Raw genomic sequence first — 26,505 nt, forward strand, 5'->3', positions numbered from 1 at the left:
AAAGTCATTCTTGTTCTGTACCTCTACTTGGATTTAGCTGTCAGTCTGTCATATCCCAAGCAGCCTCTACATAGTGAACCCCACTGTCCGTTGCTTGGAGAACGGGGCACAAATTGAAAAGGTAATGGGCAGACCCTGTTGTGAAGGCAATGTGAAACGGCTGCCTCATACTGTCAGGTGATGATATGAGATACGAGGTGGAAAAAATAAGCACGGACAAGAAATACAGATCTTGTGTATGTGCGGGGACAATGAATGTGAAAAAGATGGAAAGCCCCGAAAGAGAAACTGAATTAACATCACTATGGGAGAGTGTAAGAGAAGAGAAGCACCTATGCTAGGCCATGCTAGGGGTCTTACAAGAAAAACAAGGTCAGAAACAACATTTAAAAAGTAAAACCTGTGAGAGGTGACACCTGACAGAGGCAGGCAGGTACAAACCTCTTGGGGAAGCTGAACTTGATTGCATTCTGGATGAAGCCGTAGCAACAGGGGCTGATGACGAAGGCGGCTCTTGCCTGGATGCAGTGCTCCATCACCATGTCTGTTGCAACGCCGCATGCATGGAGGGCGACCTTAAGTGAAACAAAGCAAACAAATAGGAGGTTTTCACCCATGAAAATCAAAGCGTTCTTGAAAGACCATCAGAAAGACTAAAACTGAGAGCAGCTGAAAGCGTGCACTCAATCCCATTGATTACTTCATAATGGCTGCTGCGATTAAATACATCTACGCTCTCCAAGGTGCAGACTCCAGCAGGAGTAAACAAAATGTATTGCTGTTTTAGGAGCAGGGGCACGAAAGCATCAGGGCTCCCATTGAGTGGATAAATTGTGCGTGGTGATGAGAACCTAGCTACGCATTAGTAATGGTGTGATTGTATATTGAATCACAGACAAGGGACTAAAAGACGCAACACTGAAACCTGTCTGTGTGTCGGCCAGCTCTTTCATAGTCCATCTGATAAAAAACATTACGCCTCCTTAAAAGGCAATCTGTATATCCAAAGTACAGTGGTAAAATGAATGATTTCCTCTAAAGCATACATTAGCTAAAAAGATTCTTTGTTAATGGTCCAAATAAAACGCATTATCAACAGTCTTGGTGTGACAATAGCCAAGCCACCTCACTGAAATTAACCCCGTCCAACTCAAGCTGCCAGCTCGAATCTTCTATTCTCGTCTTCCAAGAGGTTGTCACTTGGCGTCTGTGAGTCTGAGTCTGCTGCACGTTGCCTTGACAGCAGTGCCATGGAGCAGAAGTCAGAACAGGGCTGTGCCAAGATTGGCTGCAGCCACAAAGATCAGGAAAGACACAGCCACTCTAAGCATGGCCAAAACCCACTCATAAAATCACTAAAATGTCGGGAGGGGGGTACATTTCACAGGGATGCACGAGCTCTCGATGGAAGTTGCACGGCTGCAGCGATCCTTTAGCTCAAACTACACAAGAAACAGTGTTGTCGGACGGGGTTTGATGCTTTTCCAGCCCAATAAGTTGAACAATCTCAAATATCCCAAATTGGATAAAAAGAATGCCAGCAGCATCAATAACAGCAGCAACCATATTGTGGTTCATGCAATTTTTTAATATGACAGTGCAATTATAAAATAATTTTCTTCCACTTCTGCCCTCTGCTGTAAAAATCAGGAACATGAAGGGTATAACTCAAGTATAACAAATAGCAGGTTTTCTATAAATGGGTAAAGAGCAACCGGCTTTGACAGTAGCTTAAAGTCCACACGCATACACATGTGCATACATAGAGCGGAGAGAATAAACGAAGAGAAACAAACAGAAACAGAGAGACAGAGAGAGAGAGACAGAGACAGAAAGAGAGGGAGAGAGAGAGAGAGAGAGAGAGACAAGAGGTGAGAGACAGAGAAAGCATAAAAGAAGGTATGACAAAATTTCGTGATAGCATAGAAGTTTTAAGTTGCAATGAAAATACAAATTTGCAAAAATACTACTGTTGTGTGAAGTCGCAGGTGGTAAGGTATAAGGTACCACATTCATTTTTGGAGGACTAATTGAGGAGTCTCACAGTCGGAGGAATGACGCCGCTCCATAGTGTGGTGGTACATCAGTGGATACTTCTGTATCTTTTGCCAGATGGCAGCAGGGTGAACAGACTGTGGCTGGAGTAGATGTTGTCTTTTGGTATAAATGTGAGGTACTAAAGCCCAGAGTGGGAAGTTTTCCAATCAGCTTCATGGGTGAGATTGTATTGACTGCCGAGCTGAAGTCAGCAAACAGTATTCTGATGTAGCTGTTCTGATATTAAAGGTTTATGAAGACTGAGTAGAGGGCAGTGGATGTGGCGTGCATGCCACATGGACCTGTTGTTCTGAAAGCATACTGATGAGGGTCCAAGCTGACAGGGAAGTTGTTTTACATGTGTTGGAGAACCAGTTTGAGGGTAGCATGGTCCTCTCAGAAGAATAAATACAAGTTTTGTCATATCAAAAAGTGAATACTAGAAGCCTGCACACATTGTTTGTCATCACGCTTAATTCCACGCTATGTTATTATGCATGGACACAGATTTTCTCAACTGCGTGAAGAGCTCCACAAGGAACTGTGTGATGTGTTCAGAATCATTCATTTCAAAGAAAGATGTACTTTAAAATGACTAAAACTTACACAAGGAGGCTCTGCACATGAAAGAGTAACCAGAAAGAGAAAATTGGGGAATTAACATCAATTACCTGCATGGCCCTGCATCTATTTGACACCTAATTTTCTGTCCTGCATTTATTCATGGCATCAGGGAGAAAAAACCTTGCACGTATTCTTCCAACAGCGTGTCTCAGACTGCTGATTAGGAGGAGGAGTGCCTATCAAAGATTGCAAGAAGTTACATCCCCGACATCTAAAGCAAAAATAATTAACAAAGTAACACCATCACTCTTTCCTAGCTACTTAATGTTGTACATTAGTCATGCTGTGGTAAATCCTAATTACATTTTATAACCTTTAGCCTTGATTTAACACAGAGAGCCGCCCGAGCTAAAACAAGGCACGCAACTAAAATAAAACACAATCTCATATGTTTTGATAACTAATTATGCATTGCCAGCTCCTGATTTAGAAAACACACTTGCTTTATCAATGTTTTTGTCTTTGTCCGTTTAAGCAATATTGATAAAGCCATCTCCCCGCCCGATATGTTATGCCGCATACTAATTAAAAATGGATAATGGAAGGCGAAAAATATATGCAAGGTTGATTTCAAAATCCATCTCATAGACATGCACTATTTCATACATGCCCTGCTGAGCGCACCTCTGCACAAACATTTAACTGGAAGGAGAAATCATGAATCAATATGCAACAACCAAAGGACCAAGGGCCATTTATAAAGTTGCGCTCCCCGTTACTCTGACTCTTGGAGAGAGGAAAAGCTATTTCTATCTGTATCTCTCTCAATAATCACATCACAGAAATAACAAGGCTTCATTATTCACTCTTACTCAAGTAATTACATCCCTGTCCTTTTCCTATCAGGGCAAAACAAGTTCCTGCAATACAGCTGACTAACACTCCTTAATCAACATCACACCCTTACGAAACAGCGTGTCACACAAGCGCCACAGAAAGATGCCAAAGCCTTTTTAAAACTGTTGCACGACACCTTTTTGAAGCCGTTTTTGAAAGCGTTGGTGTCTTTGTTTGTTGTGTTGAAATTGTTTGTGGCACAGACTTTAACATGATATCGTGTTTAGTATTACCTAGATATTCAAGAAAAACAGCTCCATCATCAGAAGGAATTTTATATCATGTTGTGCTGTGTCTTATTTTCGTTGGTTATATACCCATAAAAAAAATAATTGCTTATTTTTGTGGACCAGGCGGAAAAAAAAAAGGTGATTACAGAGAATCAAAGGGTTGTTTTCCTCTCAGCGATGGATGTGGTGTTCCATTTTATTGGAGATAAACAGGAGGAAAAAAATGGAATTCCTTGATGAAATCAGCTTTGGAATTAAAGCCGATAAAGCCTCATTGGACCCGATCAATACCAATGTTTACACAGGGCTTATAGCAGTAACACCAAGTACATTTTTTTCTTCAAATAAACATAAAGAAGTCAACTAAGAGAATCAATTGCAAACAATCTGACCCTTAAGCAAAACTAATAAAGGACCTGGATCCAATAAAATCCAAATCAACTTCAAGCTCCACAACTTTTTCCTGCCTCTGAGCTCTCTTGGCTCGATATTATCTGACAGAAGAAAGAACACAGGCCGAACACACTGCACGTAGTGGCTGGTCCTGATACAGTCTAACACCTGGGACATGCCACTGCAGACCGGAAGAGCCGACACTGTCTAAGAATAGGGACACCTCAACTTAATTAGCCTGATTAAATGAATGGGACTAAAAAAGGGGACCATGTATTATACATAACAGGATTAACATCAGTGTGATGGGTGACTCCTTCAGGTCACGCAGGAAGAAGCTCAGCCAAAGCAACAGCTGAGGCTGCAGAAACGACGAGGTATGAATCTCAAGCGGTGCAGCACATGTTTCATACATAAATCTTAACATTCGTGTATCGTGTGGAAATAAATCCACGTGTGCATAAAAAAACTTTGTGACTAGACCGGAAAAAAAATCACCCACGTATTGTAGAGAAGAAAAATCTGTGCTGTGTGGTTGTTGCCAAGTGGAACGGGTCTCAGTGGAGTGACGATGCTGGAACAATAGCTGCTGCTAATTACAGCAGGTACATATATATTCTTATTTGTCCCGGAGAGAGTTAGAGCGGTGCTACTAGAGCAGCTGGCTTTTCCGAAACTGGGCTGTGACACATGGTGGGAGGAGGAAGATGGATCTCCCTGACATGCTTACGGGCAAGACACACTGACCTGATCCACATAAATAAGGAACAAGAGCATGAAAGAAAAAGATTCTATGGGAGAACAAAATGTTGCCTGTGTGGAAACAGGAAATAAGCCAATTGCAATGTTTTCACTTCTGGATAGGAAATAGATTGCACGGCTCGTACTACCGCCCAATCTTATCCTATCACAGATAATAATAACACACGTTGCCAAAATATACACCGATATGTTATGATGAAGACGTTTTTTTTTTTTTTTCAGAACATAATGCAGAAAAACACGCTTGGGGTAGTTTGCAATTAATAAAAACCAACGGAAGTTAATTGTTTCTGTGGGCTGATGTCATTTTGGACAATAGTTTTACTGTCCAGCCTCCATTACATGCACATACCTTTATCACGTTACAGTTAGGGAATCACTGCCTCTCTGTGTACATCACAACCTACTCTCAGTGTTGGTATTGTAGCTTACTTACTTCAAGTATAATGTACATTTCTTTTTATCATGATTTTATTTCATAGTGTTTACATTTTATCCATCTAAATCCACGTCTGATGCTTCCAGACAATGAGAACAATTCCGCTAACATTAGGTGGGAGACCTAATATATCTGTTGGGCGGCAGACTGAAGACAATGAAAACCAGCAGTTAGTCTGAGACGGCACTGTTGGGTAGATCTGGCTCATCAAGGACACTAGCAAAGCAACACAATGATAAAATAAGCAAAGCAGAAAGGAAATGTAGTTCTGATCTCTGTGTTGAACTACACTATCTTTAAAAGTACAGTTACATATGAAAACGACAACAGAAATAAAGGGGTTTGCCATTTTCATCAATGAACAGTTGTCTCCTCGGAAGTGATGCATGAAGTGTGGCATCAAAGTGATTCGACCTATTCAGACGCTCTAAATAAGGTAAGTGGAACATTTTTAAATACCAAAGACCTGATTTTTTGTGACACCAGCCATTACTAACCACAGTTAAGCACCTGTTTGCTCTAAATTGATGGTAATTATCAGTTCAAAAAGTCAAGGGCTGTGTAGATGAAGGTGGGTGTTTTAAATAGGATAGCAAGTTTCAATTTGCAGTTGATGAGTGGCACCCAATGCTGGATTTTAGTTTGCTTAAGTCTCATTAAACAAAGAGGTTGAAAGCTAGTGAAATATTTATTCTGCTGTCGCAGGTAGCTCTGCCGAAATAAAACAAATATACTAAGCAGGACCTTAACAAACACAAACAGGCAGAGTTGCAGTCTTGGCAGGGATGCTGGTATAAATATGTGAGATGAATTAAGAAGTAAAAGCAAGACATGGCCAAGTTGCCTGCATTGAACTTGAAGTGGCTGGCAACCGTTTACACTTCTATTATCAACACTTTCCAAAAATTACACTTTCCGTTCCAAAGATGACTCCCAAGACTTTAAAAGAGCACAACTCTTCATATCTTGGCAACATGTTTTCTAAAAAGCAAACCAAAAGCATCTTTGGATCGCAGATTGTTAAGTAAATAAGAACAAACTCTGTGTGAGCCAATTGGAGAGATCCTTCATCCCTGACAACCTTTGTTCCTCGTTTTCTGGGTAAAACTTTATTTTGGCGTTCCAGTAATCAGAGAGGGGACAGTGGCAAACAGTGCTAGACTGAAGAGCAGAACACTAAAAGGTTTCTGATTAAAAGCTCCACTTCAGGAAATGAAAAGCCATCATGCTGTAGCTGCACTGACAAAAATAATTGCATGTTGGCATTTTCAGTTTCTGGGAAAAAAAAATAAAATAAAAAAGATGTGGGAATGACATGTCTCTCTGTGTGATGTGTGGTGGAGCGTCTCCGAAATACGTTCATATTTTAAGACCAGAAGCACAGCGTTCAGACACACAATGAAGTTCTGAGTGTGACAGAGCGAAGAGGAAGTCACACATTGTTTATGCTGTGTTAACCAGTGATGAGTTCCTCTGTGTCAGTGCATCGTTAGAAATGACAGGTGCTGGGTTACTATCCTGATTCTAACTATTGATGAACTTAAAATGTATTATTTCACCTTAAAGTCAAATAAAGTCAATATTTATACACACTCAAGAGTCACAACAACTCACAAAAGCCAAATGATGCTAAAAGTTTTGAACATCAAACATCTTTTCTTTTTTATTTTATTTCTATTTTTTTACACAGAACTGGATAATAACTCCTCTGATATAAAATCATATTACAATGATTTGTCAGAGTTCATATTTGATGAGATACTCATTGTGGCAGTGGGACTACATTAGTTTGATTCTCTGCATTTTCATGAACTAAAGAAATTTTTTTCTTCAAAAGCTTTAGCATTTGCAAACCAAATGTTATTGCTAATTACATTTTTCCTTGTGGGGAAAATGTGTCTCATTTGTCCGTTGGAAGGCTGTTGTGTAATTTGGGGAAAAGCGATTTGATTTGCTTAAAAAAATTGAAAACTGTGATTACAGTTTAACAATGCAAATCACATGCACTCAGAAAAGAAGGATATTAAAACACTGCTGTAAGATACTCATTACAACAGTAGGAAAATATGTAGATAATTTGCGATTGCACTTATTGCTATGGTTACATTTTTGTGATTTTGCAGGATCACACAACAGATTTTTCTTGCTATACTTGTACAAGATTGATCAAAAATCAGGAACATCTTAAAAAGGTCCGTCACCTGCAAAGCTTATGGTGTTAAGGCACATTTGTTTTGTGGTAATTCTTCTGCTCACCCCAATGTGAAACGCTCCAGTGAAGTAATCCAAATTGGCCTGAATGAAACTGAGGTTTTTCAGGCCAAGCTCGGCGCTGCGACTCTGGGCTCTGACCAAGGACTCTTCTTTGTTCTCTATGAGGATGACCTTGAATACAGACATTAAAGAAAGACTCACATCAGAGGACCTGGACTGTGTGGCAACTTTAAGCAAAGCTAAAAACACTGAGATCCACGCGTGACAGAACTCTCAATTGAAGCTCTCAAATTGAACAATTAACACAAACTTTAATCAAAATGACAGTAAAGATATTACAGGAGGCCTATTATTGCAAATATTGATTATTAGAAAAAAAATTCGTGCTATATATCAAGTGCTTAATAAAAATCCATGAGTATTGTACAGATGCATCTCATGATTAATAATAATAATGATCATTATCAATTGAAAAACAGCAGGCGGTAGATGTCGTGAGCCTTTTTTGTTTATCTGTATATGTATGTATGTATTTTTATGGTGCTGCACGTGTGCTGGTGTCTTTGTCTGGAACAGAACTGTGAAAATGAATTTCCCCTCGGGGACAATAAATCATGAATCTGAATCTGAATCTGATATATTGGTTTATCTATTAATCTTTTAGTCTTTCAAATGTCAAACATAATGACATGAATTGCTTGGTTGATCAATTCAAAGAGAATTAGCTGCCTAACTATTTTGATAATCAATGAATCGTTCAAGTCAATTTTCTAACCAAAAATTAGACACATTTGTTTTTTTTTCAGCCTCTTAAATTTAAGAGTTGTCTGCTTTTCATTGTCATTTATGATAGTAAATAAAGAGTCTTTCGGTTGTTGACTGTTGTTTGGACAAAAGAAGCAATTTGAAGTTGTCATAATGAACTATGGCAAACTGTGAACAGCATTTTCTCATCTTTTGGGCATTTTATAGTCTAAGAATTGGGGGAAAAAAATAAATAAATAAAAAATCTGGCAGATTAATCAATATTTGGAATTATTGTTAGATGCATCACCAATGACCAAAGCTTGTCAAAAGTTACCAAAGTCCTGTCAGTTATGTCTGACAAAAAAATTATGAACTGATTCCATACACAAACCAAAAGATCTGCACAAATACGCACATTACCTGGCAATCTGGAAGCGTGTGAGCCAGAACAATTCCTACATGACCCTGTGAGACAGAATGAAGAGAGAGACACACAAAACAGGAAATCAGCACACGTCAAAGAAGGCGTCAGTAGAGTTATGATTAGTGCTGCCCTTTCCAACCGAGTACTGACACTTTCTCCATGCAGTGCACACTGACCAACAACAACCACAAAACTAGGAGCAGAGAGAACTGGCTCCCTCCTGCCGGATGCTAACGGAGCAGCAGTGTGACGCAGCCACGGTCAGGTGCAGTGGTAAATATACATGCATGGCATCACTGGTAGATGAACACGCACATACCGTTCCACTGCAGAAATCCACAACGGTGTACCCCGGCCTCGCTAGCTCCGTAACCATGGCGACCAAGTTATTCAGCTGTTGCCTCTTCCTGGCTGCACGGATATTTGACATTTTCCCTGCGAAAAAGAGCACAAAGTTTTCATCTCATGTGAGGAGGAAGTGGAGGTTTGAGTTCAACAAGACAGTTAATCTGGGAACTCTATTAAAAAGGGAAAAACAGAACTCTGCCAGAGAAGAAAGATATGAAACGTGAACAGGATTTCATTATGATCGTAAAAATCTAGTTTCTGTAGCCGGGCTGGCTCCAGTCAATATCAACACATGACAATAAACTCAACTTCAACCACATAAAGACGTCAGCGTACTTGTTTTTTACATTACACTAATGTCTTGCTTCCCTCTGCTGTCAGTGAGCAAACAGCTAAGTGCTCAAATTTTGATTTACAATCAGCAATTTCAGGTAATGGTTATAGCACACAGATGAAAAGGCCTCCACTCTCTCATCAGCATGTTTCCAGCCAATTGCCAACTAGGGAGTGCAAACAATCTTTCAACATCATCAAAAGCAAGCCTGCGAGCCAAAAATCAAGTGTCCTCCTTGTTTGCGGCAGAACTTTCTGCTGCTGTGCGAGCAATATGTACCCCATTAACTCAAAGCACATTTCAGTCTCCTGCCTCTTCCTCTCCCGTCATCTAGTACGCCACATCGGCGGTGAGCCGCTGACGCGCTGCGCCGATGCCATCTCCGGTCCATAAATCTAGAGTGATGTGCGTTTCATTTACCCCTGAGTCATAGTCTCATATCAACACGACCGGGATATCAAAAAAATATTATTCCTACACTTTCCTGCCTGCACTGCTTTGTATACGACGACGGGGTAGGAGAGATGGGGAGAGAGACTTTTCATTCCGTCGCCGTGAAATCTCATCGGGGCATTATTCAGGCCCTCACACTGGCTGTTATTGAGCAGATCCCAGTTGTAGGGATACAGAAAGTGAGGGGTGAATTTAAATACAGAGAAACAAGCAGTGAAATAATTGACAAGACTGTGCTCTTCATTTGAATGAGCAATTCACACGGCTGCAGGCAGTGCTATGTATCCACGAGATGCTTCAGTATAGAGTCCTTTCTGATGCATCGGAACACATTTAGATTTTAATTGCAAAGTTCTTTACAGAGTGTTATTAAAAAAAAAAAAATCAACAGGGCAAAGATTGGCAGTGTGGGCGCACATCCAAGATGGGGTGAATGTAAACAGCAACAAGATGGTGATGATAATGTGCTCGGCATCTTCACCTTTAAAGTTCCACATCTTGAGAACACACTCTGTCAGCTTTACTTTGCTTGAACAGCAAGCATCAAACACAGAGTACACATTTCGTCGTCCTCGATCTGTCGGCTCAGAGCAGGGTCTGCACTTTGAGTCCGACAGCTTGATCCAGGGTGTCGCGGTGAGGACAGGTCTCTGTAAAGATGTGGCCACGACAGTCTCAGATTTCCTGCTGTTTGGCCAGCTCAAGTCCCATTTGTCCATTTCATTTTCCAGCGACCGGACATGAACCAGGAGCACTCTTATATCCAAGCTGGATTAGCATGGCATCCTGGATCTTTCCCTCCTGGTGCGGTCCAGTTGGTCAGATTGGATGGTCCGATAAGATGCCGATCATTTCATCATCCGCTGCTCTTTATCCAAACCTGCTCTTTCTTCTCCAGTGCTTATGAATGAATCTCTGTCACAGGTGATGCTTGTTTCATCAATAAACCCGAAAGAGTTACACATTTTTTAAAAAAGGCAAAATTTAAAGGAGCTGCTGGCCGTTGCATCTGCATGCGGCATCATGTTGCACTGTCGTATACATTTGGTTTTTAGAGTCTTTCCCTTCCGGAAAACAACTGCGATGATGCTATGAGAGCGGTGTGACTGAACCAAAGCTGCGAAGTGGTGGGCCAGATAATCAAAACAATGAGCCGAAAGACGCTACAAGGCTTGTACTTTTCATTATAGCTGCTTAAAGGGCTGAAGGTTTATCGCAAAACCTGATTTACAAAAAAGCCTTCAACTTCAGTTTTTGCCAAATATTCTGATTCCCAAACTTTCACTGTAAACTTGGTGACTTGTTTTGTTCATATAGCTGTGAGCGGGCAAAGCTCATTTCAGCGAGCGTGTGTGGAACTCTGCACAACGGGTCGAAGGTGTTTACAAAAGGTTGCACGTCCTTAAAGTTGTTAATATGTGCTATGAGTGCAGAGAAACACGAGTCAAGACGAGACAAAAAGTGCAAAAGGGTGTATGCAGTATTTCTCACTCCAAAAAGTTATTTCATTTCATTTATATATTATTATATATTTAAACAAATCATTGTTTGGTAAAAGGTCACCCACACGGCTTAAGGTCAAACCCATAAGCCACATAGGACTGAGTGGGTGGCAGCAGAGGAGCTAAACACATGCCAGTTGACCTTGCGATTTGGTTTTAATTTAATTATTTAAGATGGTTTTCAGGGTAAATAGGTAATCCTGAGAGAGGTCTTTAAAGGTCACGGCCCGGTTCGCTGTAATTGCGTCAATTCACTCAATTTGAGACGAACATCGCAAAGTCTGTGTCAAACACTGTTGAGGTCAAAAAGCCTCGATGTAAAAAAAAAAGAAAAACAAAGAGTGGGAACACGCTGTACAGAAGACTGAACATTTCCGTATGAGTTTAATGACGCAGATAACACGAAGCTTGTTTCATAGTGTGGATGTTTGTGCAGTATATTCACATTAACCTTTAAAGCACACACTGAAGGGAAAAGAGACATGTCCCTTACAATAGTTTTGTTTCCAGGAAATGCTTCGGAAGATAGGAGAGGGGCAGAAAAATCAATATCTTAATCAAAGAAACAAATGGTTATAGTTTTAACTCTAACTTGAGAATTTATTTGCAACCTGCAGCATCATTTCAGGTTTCATTTAGTCTCGTCATTCCGCATTAACACTGCTCAAAGCCCGGATAAACAGACTCACTGTTAAATATTTAACACCTAATCAACATGTTGATCTTCACTGGCTGTCACTTTCTTTTTAATTACAGATGGAGACAAGTATTGAATTCTGGAAATTCTGGGCTGCGTCCCGTTTATTTGTTGTTTTTTTTCAGTCACCGAAAGATGAGTCTTGTTGATCCTGTTAGCTGAGAAATTGCTTCATTCACCTCTCAATCTGTTCTGTTGTATGACATGTATTAAGTTCCAGACAAGATGTGTCCCTTGACCCTGCCACTCGCCTAACAGGCCGTGGACCAGAGTAATGAGCCCACAAGGTAATACCCCTACACTGCTTCTCCGCTAAGGGGGTCACGCAGATACGACTCACAGGACAGCACCTCCCCCAGGGTCTTCACGAGACCTCATCAACTGTCTGTCAGGGAGCTCTCTGTGCTGAATTGCAATCCACTCGTTAGACAGAATGTGAAACTGCTGCATTATGTTCAATGATGAGGTTTCTGAATGTTGAATGGCCACTGTTGTCAGTCATTTCTAAATTTCCTTCACACGGCAAACCAGTGTAGGTATGGCTATGGTTGCAGCGGCGTCGTGATATGAAAATTAGGGATCATCTTTCTCGAATTCCCAACATCAAAAACATACATCAAAAACAGCTTCTAGCCTCCAGGTTTACTTCTTGGATATGCGGCCCACTTAATATACAAAGTATATGCCCATGACTTCCCTGCTTGGTCTATACCATTTGCATTGTGATGACATCATTGATTATTAAATTGCTTTCCTCGGCTCGAGGATAGCTTTACAAGTAGGAAACCACCATGGATCCAAAATTCATAATAGAGTCATAATTTACCTTGTTGGTAGTTCGAGGTATCCTGTCAACAGTTTTACAGACATCTCTTTTATAACGATGCGCTATATGTAAATTATTTTTGGTCTGCAGGGGACTTTTTTCACCGCAAAAAACCACTAGGCAAAACTGGAGGCAGCGCTGAACTTGCTGTATCCAGTTCTATAATACATTCATAGTCAGCAATGACAGATAGACTGTATTCAAGTTATGCTCGAAGTTAGGCAGCTAAAACACACGACGATGACACTGTGGTCATGTTTAAGCGAGGTGATTGCGATTACTTTTGCAGATATTTGGTCGCAAACATAAGAACCAGAGGCTTGATGAAAAAAATCAGGGGATCAACTGTCGTACAAATCACCCTGATGGGGGATGTGTGCATTTGTACCCGTATTTATATGTATTTCACCAATACACCAATAGCTGTTGAGATACTTGACTTGATAACTGACCACAAATATGAACCTTGTGGTGGCTCTAAAGAAAAAGTTGAGGGATCATCTTTGTCTGTCAAACTCAACCTCTTGAAAACCATGAATGTTTGACCAGAATTTTGAGCTAATCCATTCAAAAAAAATGTCCTCCTTCTCGTGGCACTGCAGGGAAAGGAATTAGTGTCCTTCAGGGGACTGTGTGTACGTGAACCATCTCTGTGACTCCTTGCAGGTAGCACTGCCACAGCTGATGCTACCCTTCAAGAATGAAATACATCTGCAAAGTCTCAGTCACAGTTACCAACGTCCAAGTATTAGTCACCAGCAATGGAAGAGTTTTATAAATGCAGAACATAGCGCCAGGGCGTAAACGTAACCGTTAGAGATGAAAACTTGAGAAAGTTTTGGCTAGCTCGCAAGAAGAAAACAATCACAGACCACCTAATTCCCAGAGAGCTCAGACGGAGAGAGGCATATATGCCCTCCCCCACCACCCCACTCTCATGCATTCCAACTAGATCGACTGTCTTCCAGCCACTTTATAAACAGACGCAGCAATCACAGGTATGACAGAAACTGCCTGCAACTGTCATCGGGCCTGGCACAATTGATCGCTCGCGAGAGGAGTTGCTGACAGGTGGACATTAAACTCAACTCTCCTTCTCTGTTATTACTCACATCACACCGTACGTACAAGACTGACGATGAGCTCCAATGTTTTAGCAATTAGTCAGGCACCGTCTTGTTTTGTTGGGTTTTGTTGTTTTTTTTGCCCAAAGCTGTATGTAAATATGAACATGCTAATAAAGCTGCATAAATTATCAGTGAAGGGATGAAAAATGTGACGTGTTGGGGCTAAATCTGTGAACATGTACTGGGCAGGGGAAAAAAAGCTGGAATCCAAACTGGAACATGGAAATGAAATCGTCTGTTTGTATTAGACAAACAATTACAGTGAAACAAACTGGCAAAGGAAATAGGATGTTTGGCCAACCCTATTGAATATTAAAATCTTCTTTTCTTACAAAAAAAAACCAAAAACGAACAAATTCAATAAATCCACCAGCGTGTCCTTGGAAACTGCATTAGATACAAATGGGATTATCTCACCCAACTGTTGGATGTGTTTCTTGTTTTAAGGGTTAAAAAGCCTCATATTAACAAGTCAAGTCTTTTTGCAGTATACCAAAGGACACACTCAATCAATGACGGTACTCTGACGGTTTGTCTGCAAATCAGCTTTTTATACATCTTGATAAAAATATTCTACAGGCGTTTTGATCTGCCTGCATTTCTTTGCACCACACAGAACATACTTGCCAGTCTCAATTCAAGGCTTTCTTTACAAATATGTAATTACTTTCTTGTTCATACGTGTGTTTCCTTGGCCTCTCGGCTCATTCAGCAGTTGATCTGTTTCATTGGTTTAAATCTGAGAAGGGCTCAGGTGTTTTCTCCTGAGAGACTTTTGTATCCAACCTCCTTCCACAGTTTGATGTGACCCGAAAGCAGCACATACCGACTGTGGAGGTGGTGTTTATGAACAGGGTCACGGACACCGTCCCACCTGGATAACTACAAGCATAAAGCCAGAGGTGACAGAACTGGTAAGGGGGGTCTTGGTGTCGGAGAAACAAGATTTTTGTTTTTCCAGCAGGTCGACTCTGCCTTGACATCGCCCAACGCTCATTCAGGAGAAAACACTCCGTGGCTGCATCATCGGGGGAGACTGTGGATCCATTAGCCCCTTTGTCCTCTGCTGCTAAAAGGTGCCGACCGCTGCTGCTGCTGCTGCTGCTGCTGCTGCTGCTGCTGCTGCTGCTGGCACTGAGCCCCGATCTGCTTCTTTTTCCCCCTGATGCTGCAGAAATGTCCAGGGCCTTATCAAGCAGGCCCATCACACAGATTATAATGTAAACACTCAGCTGTGGCACAGGGGGCCTCTGTTTGGTCTCCGACAGCTAACATCTCTCAGAGGACATGCTGGTTTGAAGAGCAAACATACAGACAGCTGGTCGAAGATTCAGGTTTAGACTATGTTTTGTTTCTTTATCTATGACTTCATGATTGAATGAATCGTATAGATTCTGTGGCAATCCTGGTCAGTGTATATTGTTGTCATTATTGTAAGAGAGAGTGAGGGTTTAAATATATTTGTATAATATAACAGTACATGCTCTGTTTGAACAGAGAAAGCAGCTCTTCTGTTACAGTTGAGTGTGTGTTTAAGAAAGATTAATTGTGGCTTTTGTGTTTGTACAAAGTTTCTATGACTCCACCTACAGCAACTGTGTAGACCCAGGGTGGGATAGTAATGGATTACATAATCTCAGGATTATGTAATTAGATTACAAAAATGTATCAAAAGCATCTCAAATTACAAATGAAGAGAATTGTAATTAGATTACATTTATTTTATTTGTTGACATTTTGATCACGTCTTCAAAATACGGCAATTTTGAAACTATGCCTACTTTTCTTTAGGCTATATGAATATAGTATGTTTCAACAATAAAGTTACTCTCTCAGGTTGCCAGTTTTGTAAATGATGACTTAATTTATATTTTAACATTTTGAAGACCAAAGACCTCAATTTAATCAATCCTAATCCAACACATTTCAGAGCCCTGTATCACTTACGATTAAAACAAATCTGAATCCACAAGATCCAGGTTTTTATTTGGATACGGATCAAAATGTACTCACTCATAGATACCAGCCACCTGAATATGCCTTTAAATTTAAATCCATGCATTATTCCCTGAAAATGAAAATGCCCAAAAGTTTCTCACATTGCATGTTAAAGAAAGGGAGAAAAAATATAAATAATAAATGATGGAAACTCATATGATAGAAACAGAATCCCATTTGGTGTAAAATACACACAGTACAGTAAGCATTATTTGATTTGAGCAACTTTAAATGCTGAATACCCCAAATAGACTGTATTTGGACTGAAAATGTTATAAGAAGGAAAAAAAATAAATTGTCCATTGTGTCACTTAAATCTTTGTGGCTGCATCAGTGTTTTTGAGTATAAGGTGCAATGTTTGATTTTTGATTGATCCAAAAGTATTCTGATTGTAATCCAAAAGTTACTAATTACAAAAAATCCATGTGATTTGTTTTGATTAACAGACTGCATTTCAAAGTAATCTGACCCAGCCCCGTGTAGACCAGAGTTCTTCAGCCCCAGAAGTGTCCTGTGAGCAACGGAAGTTATCTGTTGGCTCATGTTACGTGTTTTGCTGTCAAAGAGGAAATAGATTCCTCAAGGGGGGGGGCGTCTCCAGACGTGTTTATCACAGAAATGTCCTAGACGGAGGCATCTGTCAACTAGTCTGAATTATGGTGACACATGATGTCATGTTAGGAGAATGAGAGCCTGAAAAGACGGTCTTAAAAACTTGGTTCCAAAATGGGACTGCTTACCAAGAACATGTGTTGAGTAATGGCATTTGGATTTTATTAAATGCTGGTATGTAACTCAAGAGGTATAAGGTACGGTCATTGACTTTATTGATCAGTTTTTCTTAAAATCTATAGTTTTGATGGTCTTAAGCAGAGAAAAAAGTTGTTGCAAGATGGTGTCACCTTTAATCATCATCTTGATACGGGCTGATGCGGAACACTGCTTTGTATTTTGCGCATATGAAAAGAAAAACTGTATAGGGAAGCTGATAATGTAGTAGATAATAATCCACTTGATCTCCTAATATTGACAATATATCTAGTTGGTGAAATAAATAAGACGCTGCTTATCCTTTGATGTGTTGATGTTCATGCTCTTCCAGGAGAAGCAACCTTTAATGATTTTTTTTTATGAGCTCATATTTTTCCACACTTTACAGCCAATTTAATGAAAAAAAAAACTAAGCAGAAGCGCAGGTCAATTAATAGAGGAGACTCTTTGAAAAGTGTCACTTCTGAATAGGAAGACATGAACTTGTTGTATCTGAAGTAAGACAGATTTCTTTAAAGAGTATGACCTATACATTCAGTCCGTGAGTGAAAGGAATGACAACACATGTGCACATGTTGGGTCGTGCACAATCACGCCGTGTCCAAACACTCCGGATATGTTTGTTCATATTAGCATGGGGGGGCACGCTATATGTATAAGTGTTCGGTGAAGTGAGCTAAAAACAGGAAGGTGTGGTGGATCATTATTTTCTCAGCCCGACCTCTGCAGCTCCTCTGATCGTATCACAGTAAAATGCCTGGATCCTGCTCAAGTGGTCCTGAATGCACCTGTGTGTCGGTTCAGAAAGGAACTTTAGTCCTTTTGGGCGAACGACAACAATGTTTTTCTCGTCTTGGCAGTGGCTCAGAACAGTGCAGTGTGTGTGTCAAAGCAACAAGTGCAAGGGTGGTGCAGGAGCTCTCAATGAAGAGGTGGGAAACCTAAAGCAAGCAGACTCTAAAAGTTAACCTGATAACACCAAAGTCCTGCAGCAGCGCTGGTGTTTTTATTACTGCTAAATGAAATATTGAACTCATACATCGACAAAGCCGTAACCGGTCCAGGTATGAGAATGCGAAGTGCCCCAATAAAAGGCTGGCTAATGCAATCATGACTCCTGTTAAACTGCCGGTGTGAGACAGCAAGCTACATTTCCTTTATGTGACTGGATGAGTGCAAACTTCAGTTCTCGTAAGTGCTGTGAACTGCATACTTGGTTTCTGCAGGAGTAAACAGACCAGCCAAAATAAAGAGCACTCCTTCCAACCTAATAAACAGGCTGCCTGGAGCTCGGTAACAAAGGCAAAATGGATTACAAAGATTCTGACAAATGTGCGCGCGAGGAAAACTTCATGTTACTGACTCAGAAGAACGAGGGAAATATCTTCATTTAAACAAAAAGCTATCTACACTGTTTTAGTAGTAGTATTACAAATATACAGGCAGTACAACAAATATATCCTGTGTCTAATTCATTGAAGCTTCGCAATGGTTTTAATTAGTTAGCTCTTTATACCCAATGTGGTTAAAGTTTAAATGGCTGCACAATTACACCAACTGGAATATACAAGTTTTGTGCATATGGAACATTTGTCACACAAGCTCATTAAAACTGCAATTACACATGGCTAATTGCACAGCTTCTATAGTCAGTGCATGCACGAGTCGCAACGAATAATTAGTCCGTTGAAAGAAAAATAATTGGCAACTCTTGATAACTGATTAATCATTTCAGTCATTTTTCAAGCAAAAATGTCAAACGTTCCAGCTACTTCAATCTGACGATTCGCTGCTTTTCTTTGTTTTTTATGACAGTGAATGTGGAGTCTTTGGGATTTGGACTGTTTGTTGGACAAAAGGAGCAATCTGAAGGCGTCTATTTGAGCTCTGGCAAATGGTGATTTTTAAAAAAAAAATTTTTAAGTAATATATCATTAAAATTAAAACAGCAGGTTAATCGATCATGAAAACTACAATTTACATTTACATTTACCAGAAGCCTATGCCAAAGCGACTAACAGTAATTCATACATCCACTCATCATACACTGATGGTGGTGGCTGCGATGCAATGTGCCGACCAGCACATCAGGATCAGTTTGGGGTTCAGTATCTTGCCCAAGTGCACTTCGATGTGCAGACCAGGGGTGTCGAACCAGCGACCTTCCGATAACAAGACGCGGGCTCTACCCCTGAGCCAGTAAACTTGCTGGGAATTAAATCATTATAAATCATCACAAACATTTTTCTTTGACTTGGTATCTCTTAAAACAAGAGCTTCATGTCTGTGCATGTTTGGTGACATGTACGCCGACAACAACATATCTGTGATACGCCAATATCAGCCAATTATATCGCCCAACCAATATATCCCTCGGGCTCCATTTGATACCTACTCTTGTATCATAACAACGCGGACGGTCCCCTTAACAAATAAAAATAATATATGATGTTCAGGGTAGTCCATCCTTGTCTGCACTTGGATATAGGCCAACAAATAAAAATTGTTTCCAATCAAATGAGGTTATCTCTTCACTGCTGGATTTGCCTTTCTAAAGACAGACCTAAAATAATTCATCACAGTCTCATGGAGTTAAAGGCACCTTCAACAAATTTCTATGTGACAAGAGTCTGGCACTAGTCCATGTTTTCGTGAATGGCCACAATATTTAGCTGGCAGGGCTTTACTTTTATCTTGGCACAGACTATTGCAGTCACCTTATAATGTCTTCCCCATAAATTGAAATTTGAAATGGCTTGTTGGCGTTTAAAAGTATATGCACCGGGGCAGAAAAGCTTGCGATTTGACCATATGTTCTTCATCATGGTAATCGATGGACCAGCTCATGAGGAAATGAACTTTGGCACATCTTTGCAGAGCAATGACAAAAATTAATAACAGGAGAGCAATCTAAAATTCACAGTCCTTTTCTGGCAGCGGGAGATATTCTGGGGAACAATCATGAAAGCTGCAACACCGCACAACGTAAGTGCAACTGTGCTGTGAGGTATTTAGAAAGGTTCGGGGCAACACATGCAAACACCGAGCGGTGACTAAATATAATCTTGTTGAGTCGGCTTGAAGCTGCAAACATTCGCAATACTGACAGCTCCAACTGTTGACGAGCTGGGGAAAAAAAGTTTTCTTTCACAGCAGAAGTCACTGAGATGTTTCAATTTATTTGCCTAAGACTGTGATGACAAGAAAAAGCGAAAGGTAATGAAGACAAACACAAGAGGAAGAAAGGTCTCACTGTGCGTCCTTCAACAGCTTTGGTATGTCTGTCAAAACATGACCAGACATACCTGGAGGCGAGAGGTCTGCATAATTACGGAACTCCCGCCTTAAAGGTCAGAGCACATACCTCATTTGTCTGCGGCATTTTGTTTCAGAATGGGCAAACAACCAAACAAAGACACAGAGACATGGATTCTACTCCTGCAAAAATGTTCACTTTTCGACTGTCTATGAGAGCATCATCAGATCAACACATGACAAATACTGAATTCGAAATGCTGAATTTAGAACACTTCCCCACACCTAAACGACTGAATCGGTCGATTGTCAATGATTACCAAAATGTCATTAAGTGGTTATTGTGAAATGGTTGCAGATTGGTTTAGTTCAGGCACCATAACTACTCGGTTAGGTTTAGGAAAAGATCGTGGTTTGGGTTGAATTAAATACATTTGGTTAAGTTACCGATGTGCGTTAAGTGCTTTATATTGTTTTTATTATCATGGCTACAGGGTTTCCTTACCTCATCAGAGGATTTGTTGTGAAGGATGCTGATTATTATTTGGAGGATTTAAATCAGTCTAACTATCCAGGGAAGCAACACTGTTGAATTCGAAATGGCACAGCGATCTCTCTCCTTCTGGCTACCATTCACTGAGTAAGCTTAATGTTGACTTGCAGCCTGTCTCCAGAGTGCCGTTCACTGCACTGTTTGTAGTGGATGAGGCAAAACAACATCTGCGCTCCCCCTGCTTTCAAACTTGCGGAGTTTGGAATCGATCCGTCCTGTCAGTGAAGTTGTATTTGCCACGGGCAGAGACAAAAAAACAAAAAACTGTTGTGGTGGTTCAGACTGCACTGATCCTGACCAACACATTCACAGCTCTGCTCGTGAGAGGAACAAATGACCCCGAGGCTAACCACGAGCTGACACATCGGTAAACCACGTCCACAAGGAAAACATGAGATCTTGCTAGGTTTTTGGACTTGACATGGATTTAATACTTAAAGTATCAACCTGTGATAAAGTTGAGTTTTTCTTACTGGCAGCAATGAAAAAGAAAACAAGATTGGCTCCAAAATACAGATAGTTCCCACAAATAAGCCTGTCCTAGAATGCCCCACTGGGACGTGGAGTAGGGCACATGCCATCCAGTCCCCACCCAAACAACTGGGAAAAAGACAATCCTATCTGGAGCTAAGGACCTGAGGCAGAAGAATCAATTAACATTTGTCAACACAAGATACAGCAGTGTTTCCCATATATTGAGATTGAGGAGTCAGTGCTGATTTGGGTTGATCTGGGCGGGGTCTGAGCCGGTCGGCCATGATGGTAGGAGACGCTATCGGTTGTCAGGGGCAACGCCTGCAGAACTTCACAGAGGCGCGACTAAACAGTCCAGAGCTCTTTAATTTCTGCGCATTTATTATTTCGGTGGGACAGAGACGGATCTACGAATATGAGAAAGAAAAGGAAGAAAGTAAAGCAATGCAAAAAGATAAGGCGAAAGAAAAGGGACCTTACAGGAACAAGCTCACACCAAGCGCATAACAGGGGTATTTGGAGAAGCTCTCGGACATCCAAAATATCGACCCATACGAGCTCCCTGCAGCGGAATGGCACAGAGACCTGGATCATTTACCTCCATGCACATACATGGACATCGTCAGTTACCTTGTTTTTGGTGTAAGTTACTACACAATGCAGGAGTTTAAAAGCCACAAGTCTTTGGAAAGTTACGAGACTTTCTGCTGCGGCTGGGTGCAGGACTTGGCCATCTACAAGCCCCCAGGTGGTGAAAACAGTGTTGTACCGGCAAAAAGACATTTTTAGAGAATGTACCCGAGTGAAAATGCAGAGAACACACCCTCATCGACTGTGGGGTGCGATCGAAAGTAAGGTCCTTTCTTCTTATTGCAGCCAACCAAGCAATCCGGCGTCTACTCGTCAGGTCAGAGACTTGCTTTCCTTATGCTGTGTCCATTTCGGCAACCTAAACTGTATCCCATTGTTCCTATGTTTTCCATATGAATCGTGTGAGGTACTGAATCAGTTTTTAACGCAGCAGTGACTTCCAGGCGTGGTGAAACAGTGCGGAATTGTAAAAACCTCCACTACTACAGAGTTAAGAACACACGTAAACAATCGTGTTTTGCCGCCGGCATCCTGCCATCATGGCGGAGAGGGGGAAGATCCCGCAAGATCGAGGGAGGGGCTTTGTACCATGACGACAACTCCTCACTCTCAATAGGCTTTACTTACTTACCAGCTTCTGTAAGCATTCCAGGATATCCTGTACCTCGTCCAAAACCGCCCTTATTACACCCCTAAAGTGCCCACGAACACGGATCTGTTCATTCGACAATGAGTGTCTGCTTCCATGGATGTGTTCACATGGTCGTTGGCGGCAACAGGCCAGTCATACAGTCTGCATGGTGCAAAATTTTGTGCTGCAGGAGGAAAGGTTTGTGCTTCAAGACCCTAAGGGATCCTTGCCACCTCACAGACATGGAAAGTATAATTTAGGGTTTAAAAATAAAATAAAAAGAGAGACGGGACAATTTAGAGGTAAGAAAGTCATCCAAGAGTGACACTAAACAGAACAAATGTAACAGAAACTGTTCAGTCGACCAGGTAGACTGAAAATGTACTATTGGCAATTTATATCCATTTCTATATAAAAAGAAAAAGGAAAAATAGCAAGGAGTACGTGTATATTAAATCGGATACTGCTGGGGACATCACTTAGGACAGTGGGAACTTCTAATGGGATTTGTCATTTTATAGATGAATTCTGCGTCAAAATAATTAGCCGTCAATTGAATTCCAGAATATTGATGGGGTTTGGGTTTCCAGGTGGGTTAGGAGGGAGATCTTTTTTGAGTAAATATGGCAAACTTGCAGGTATGAAGAGTTAGTAGCTGGAGAGTAGAAGAAGCTGGGCATCAGAACAACAACTCAAGTCACATCAATTCAAAGAGAACCTTTCCACCACTGACTTGACTTAAATACAAAAAACCCAGACATGGTCAATTATTACATTAATTATCATTAAATCCAAGACTATACTCTATGAACAAGATGTGTATGCACAACAGAATAGCTATCATCATGTTTTATTTATCACAAATACATGACTGCATTAACAAGGAGCAAAATATTGATCAACTGTTATGGTCTACACTTTTTCTTCTTTTGCCGTATAAATGGAATCAGTCTTTTCTGAAAATGAAGTCTACAAATCGTTTAAATCCAGCTGTTATTCCTGTTATGTCTCCCAAAAAACTTCACCCCACGATCGCGCTTTCAATCCAAGTAGTTTGTTTTTATTCAGTGCACACACTTCCCCTTCATCCCTCGCTCTCTGTTCTCTGCCAGAGCTGTCAAAGTCAGGGAGTCAGTGGCAAAATGCTGGCATCTGTGGAGGGCTGTGTCAACGTCTTTTGGCCTGCCACCTTTGTTAAACCTTCCAGCCAGTATGCCTTTCAGTCCGAGCCTTGCAGCGCTAACTCAAAGGTACATAAAGGCTGGCTGGACTCCAGTCCCTTCCCTGCCCCTACTGGTTTTCTTACAGAAACGCTGGGTTGTCAAAGCCGGGGCCCCTCTATTGAGAGGAAAAAGGGATTCTCCCTTCAACTCTGCATTAAGCTTATATTGTCAGAAGGAGAAGACTCCTCGCGTTTGAAAAGCAAAATTCTTTTCTTGATAGATTTTAGTGCCATCTGCAAGACATTTTATTCCAGTGATAGAAAGTATACTTTGTCTCAACATGCATCTATTTCCTTGTTATATCTGCAAATGTCTTGGCAGTGCACAGAATTTCTTATTAAAGGAAAATGGGACGAGAATCAAGGGAACACAGATTGGCCACAAACATTAGATCTGCCCTTTGGATAACTGGAGCTGGATTTAGATGAATCATTATTCTGTCTCAGTGAATACTAAAAAAAAAAAAAAGCACACACCAAAAGACTTCATAAAAGCTATTGTCACTCTCAAATTCCTACAGGTCCCAAACTCTTGGCCAACTTCCGCTATTACCACTTCTTACAAAATATGAATAAAAAAAATAAGTAAATCAAAACGTTATGGAACTTACGAAACGTTATGAAATGACAAGTTTGTGCCAGTAGCTCCTGTTATATGAGTGACTGTCTAATTTGTAAGATTGTGTAAGTGAAAAAAAAAAAAAGAAACACAATTTTCTTTCTGGAGTTGATGTCAGAAGCAGCTCAGGAGTCGACAGTCTCTCTTCCTTCTCACCTCCGTTAATAGTTGCACAGGCACAGTACCGATCAGGTACTCGCAAGAAAATGGTGGTGGGCAGGGATGTGAATGAGCTGAAGTGCAAGTGAACATTTGAAGTATCCTAGAAACAGGTGTTAAGTCGAGTGGCTTTAGAGGGTGTGGGCAAAACGAAACTCTGTGTTGCAGTTTGCAGTAAGTCTAAAAACGAGACAAAAAAGATGAAAAAAAAAAACTGATTTATTTTTTCAAAGCCACGTCAGAGAGTTGAGCCCAACATCTATTTTTGGGACAGATGTTGATGCCGATATTAGGGAGGGAAAAATTCCAGTATCAATATATCAGCTGAAGAAATTACTTGCGACAAAGACATGTAATGGTGGTAAGATATTTTACAGTTTAACAATAAAACTTTATCGTCCAAAATTACATCAGTAGACTGAAACAGGGAACAAACTGGGAAATTGATAATAATATGTTACCCAAGTATTTTTATTTACATTATTATCTAAAAGAAAAACAACAAAACAAAACATAGCTATCTAGATAAAAAAAAAAAAAAAAAAAACTTTAGCTTTAAAGAAAAAAAAGATTTCATATTGGCACATATCAGAAAACATAACTTTGACTGGCTAATATTGGCCAATAATATCTGCTTACAAATGTATTGTAATCAAGAGTGGTGATTGCACAAAACATGAACTCTGAGGCAAGACATAAAAATATGTGATAACCGATAATAAACAAAAACAATTTTTATATTAGCAGTTGAAAGTAGACTTCTGACCGGATTGTCTGACCGAGCAAAAAAACACGGACATTGAACCGTTATTATTATCAGAATGTAAAAAAGTAGCGCCACGCAGAGCCCTGCAACTAGGGTGATGTGTGTTTATTGTTAAACACTCTGCCGATGCAGACACAGACACAACACTCACACTAAATCACACACATGTACACACACACACGCACACAAAAAACAACTCACCCCTATAGCCGTGTAAGCCAACACCATGCAGGTGTAAAAAACATGGTGGGAAAACTCATCCAACAACGTGACGTGAAAACACAGACAACTGAGACACACATGCCAAAATCCATACAGGACCTTCCTTTGAGCCAAATTACATGTGGGCACTGAGGGAGGTCCCCCCACAATAGGAGCACATATCACACTACACACTGAAACCAAATATGACACATCATCTATTACAGTGTTCACCAGACACAGGACATAATAAAAAGCCCTGAGCTTTTCTTTGAGCCAATGCCGACAGCATGAGGAATTCCAGAAAGATCACTTTGTTAAGGGATGGGAAGAACAAATACAAGTGATGCATGTAGTGATGGGGATGGCAAAATGCTTTAATGATGTTGTTAGGAGTTTGTGAAAATGAAAAATAAAAAAACAAAAAAAACCTCTCATGTCAAGGCAATGCTAATGGCCTGAGGTTGGTGGGAAGAAAGTCAAGCGCTGAGGATGCAGGAGAGGGAAGACAGAGAAAAAAAGAGCTAGAAAGACAGAAAATAAATAGAGACATAACTAGATGAGATAAATAAATAAAAGAAAAGGATAAGGAAAACCAGATATAAGGATAGATAAAAAGAAATCAAACAGAATGGAGAGAATTAAAGAACAACCTTAAAAAACACAGAACAGTTTTTTTTTACTCAGACCTGTTCTGTTTAGTTTCTCCTGTAATGAACAACAGTCTGTGAATGTGTCTCAGATAACATGCCAAGCCACAAATTGGGCAAATGAAAGTGACAGATGTACTGAGCATCTTTCCAAGGAAAGTACACTGTTAACGATTTAAACTTGACGTTGCTAATTTGGGGAACTGAATTGTTTCAAGACCGCGGTGGAACATATGATTCATCAAATCTGAATGTAACTCTCACTTTCTTTTTCACCGCACCCTCGGGTTTACTTGAGTAACTCAAGGTGAAAATCAAGTGCAGATCTGTTCACCTCCATGGCCACCTTTCAGTTGAATTTCTGTATATCAAAGGGGAAAAAAAGAGAAAAATGTGCAGTTTGTGATCAAATTATGTCAGTGGTATTTTTCATCTGTTACTTACATTTTGCACAGAAATCAGTGAGCTGTAACTAGTGAAAGTGTTTTTTAAAATGCATTTTTGAAGCGTGTACTGTACGAGGAGAAACAAAGCATTAGTCGACTGTCAGTTCATTTCCAGTCAAACATTGTGCACCTAATGCATCATGACACCAAGTCAGAGCATGAAAATGGATTTTA

The 26,505-nt window shown here is 40.5% G+C and overlaps 1 protein-coding gene across 2 annotated transcripts in view; it reads right to left on the reverse strand.

Moving 5' to 3' along the window:
- The window catches only part of gstcd (glutathione S-transferase, C-terminal domain containing), a 59,415-nt gene that overhangs the window by 10,940 nt on the left and 21,970 nt on the right, over positions 1 to 26,505 (reverse strand). For both annotated transcript variants that reach the window (XM_030425423.1, XM_030425415.1), the window contains exons 6-9: positions 9,027 to 9,142; positions 8,704 to 8,748; positions 7,579 to 7,707; positions 442 to 575 (exon numbers count right to left, since the gene is read on the reverse strand). In XM_030425423.1, the coding sequence (XP_030281283.1) occupies positions 442 to 575; positions 7,579 to 7,707; positions 8,704 to 8,748; positions 9,027 to 9,142 (424 nt within the window). The remainder of the gene's footprint in view (positions 1 to 441; positions 576 to 7,578; positions 7,708 to 8,703; positions 8,749 to 9,026; positions 9,143 to 26,505) is intronic.

The sequence above is a fragment of the Sparus aurata genome, chromosome 1 (assembly GCF_900880675.1).
Source record: "Sparus aurata chromosome 1, fSpaAur1.1, whole genome shotgun sequence".
Taxonomy (NCBI): Eukaryota; Metazoa; Chordata; class Actinopteri; order Spariformes; family Sparidae; genus Sparus; species Sparus aurata.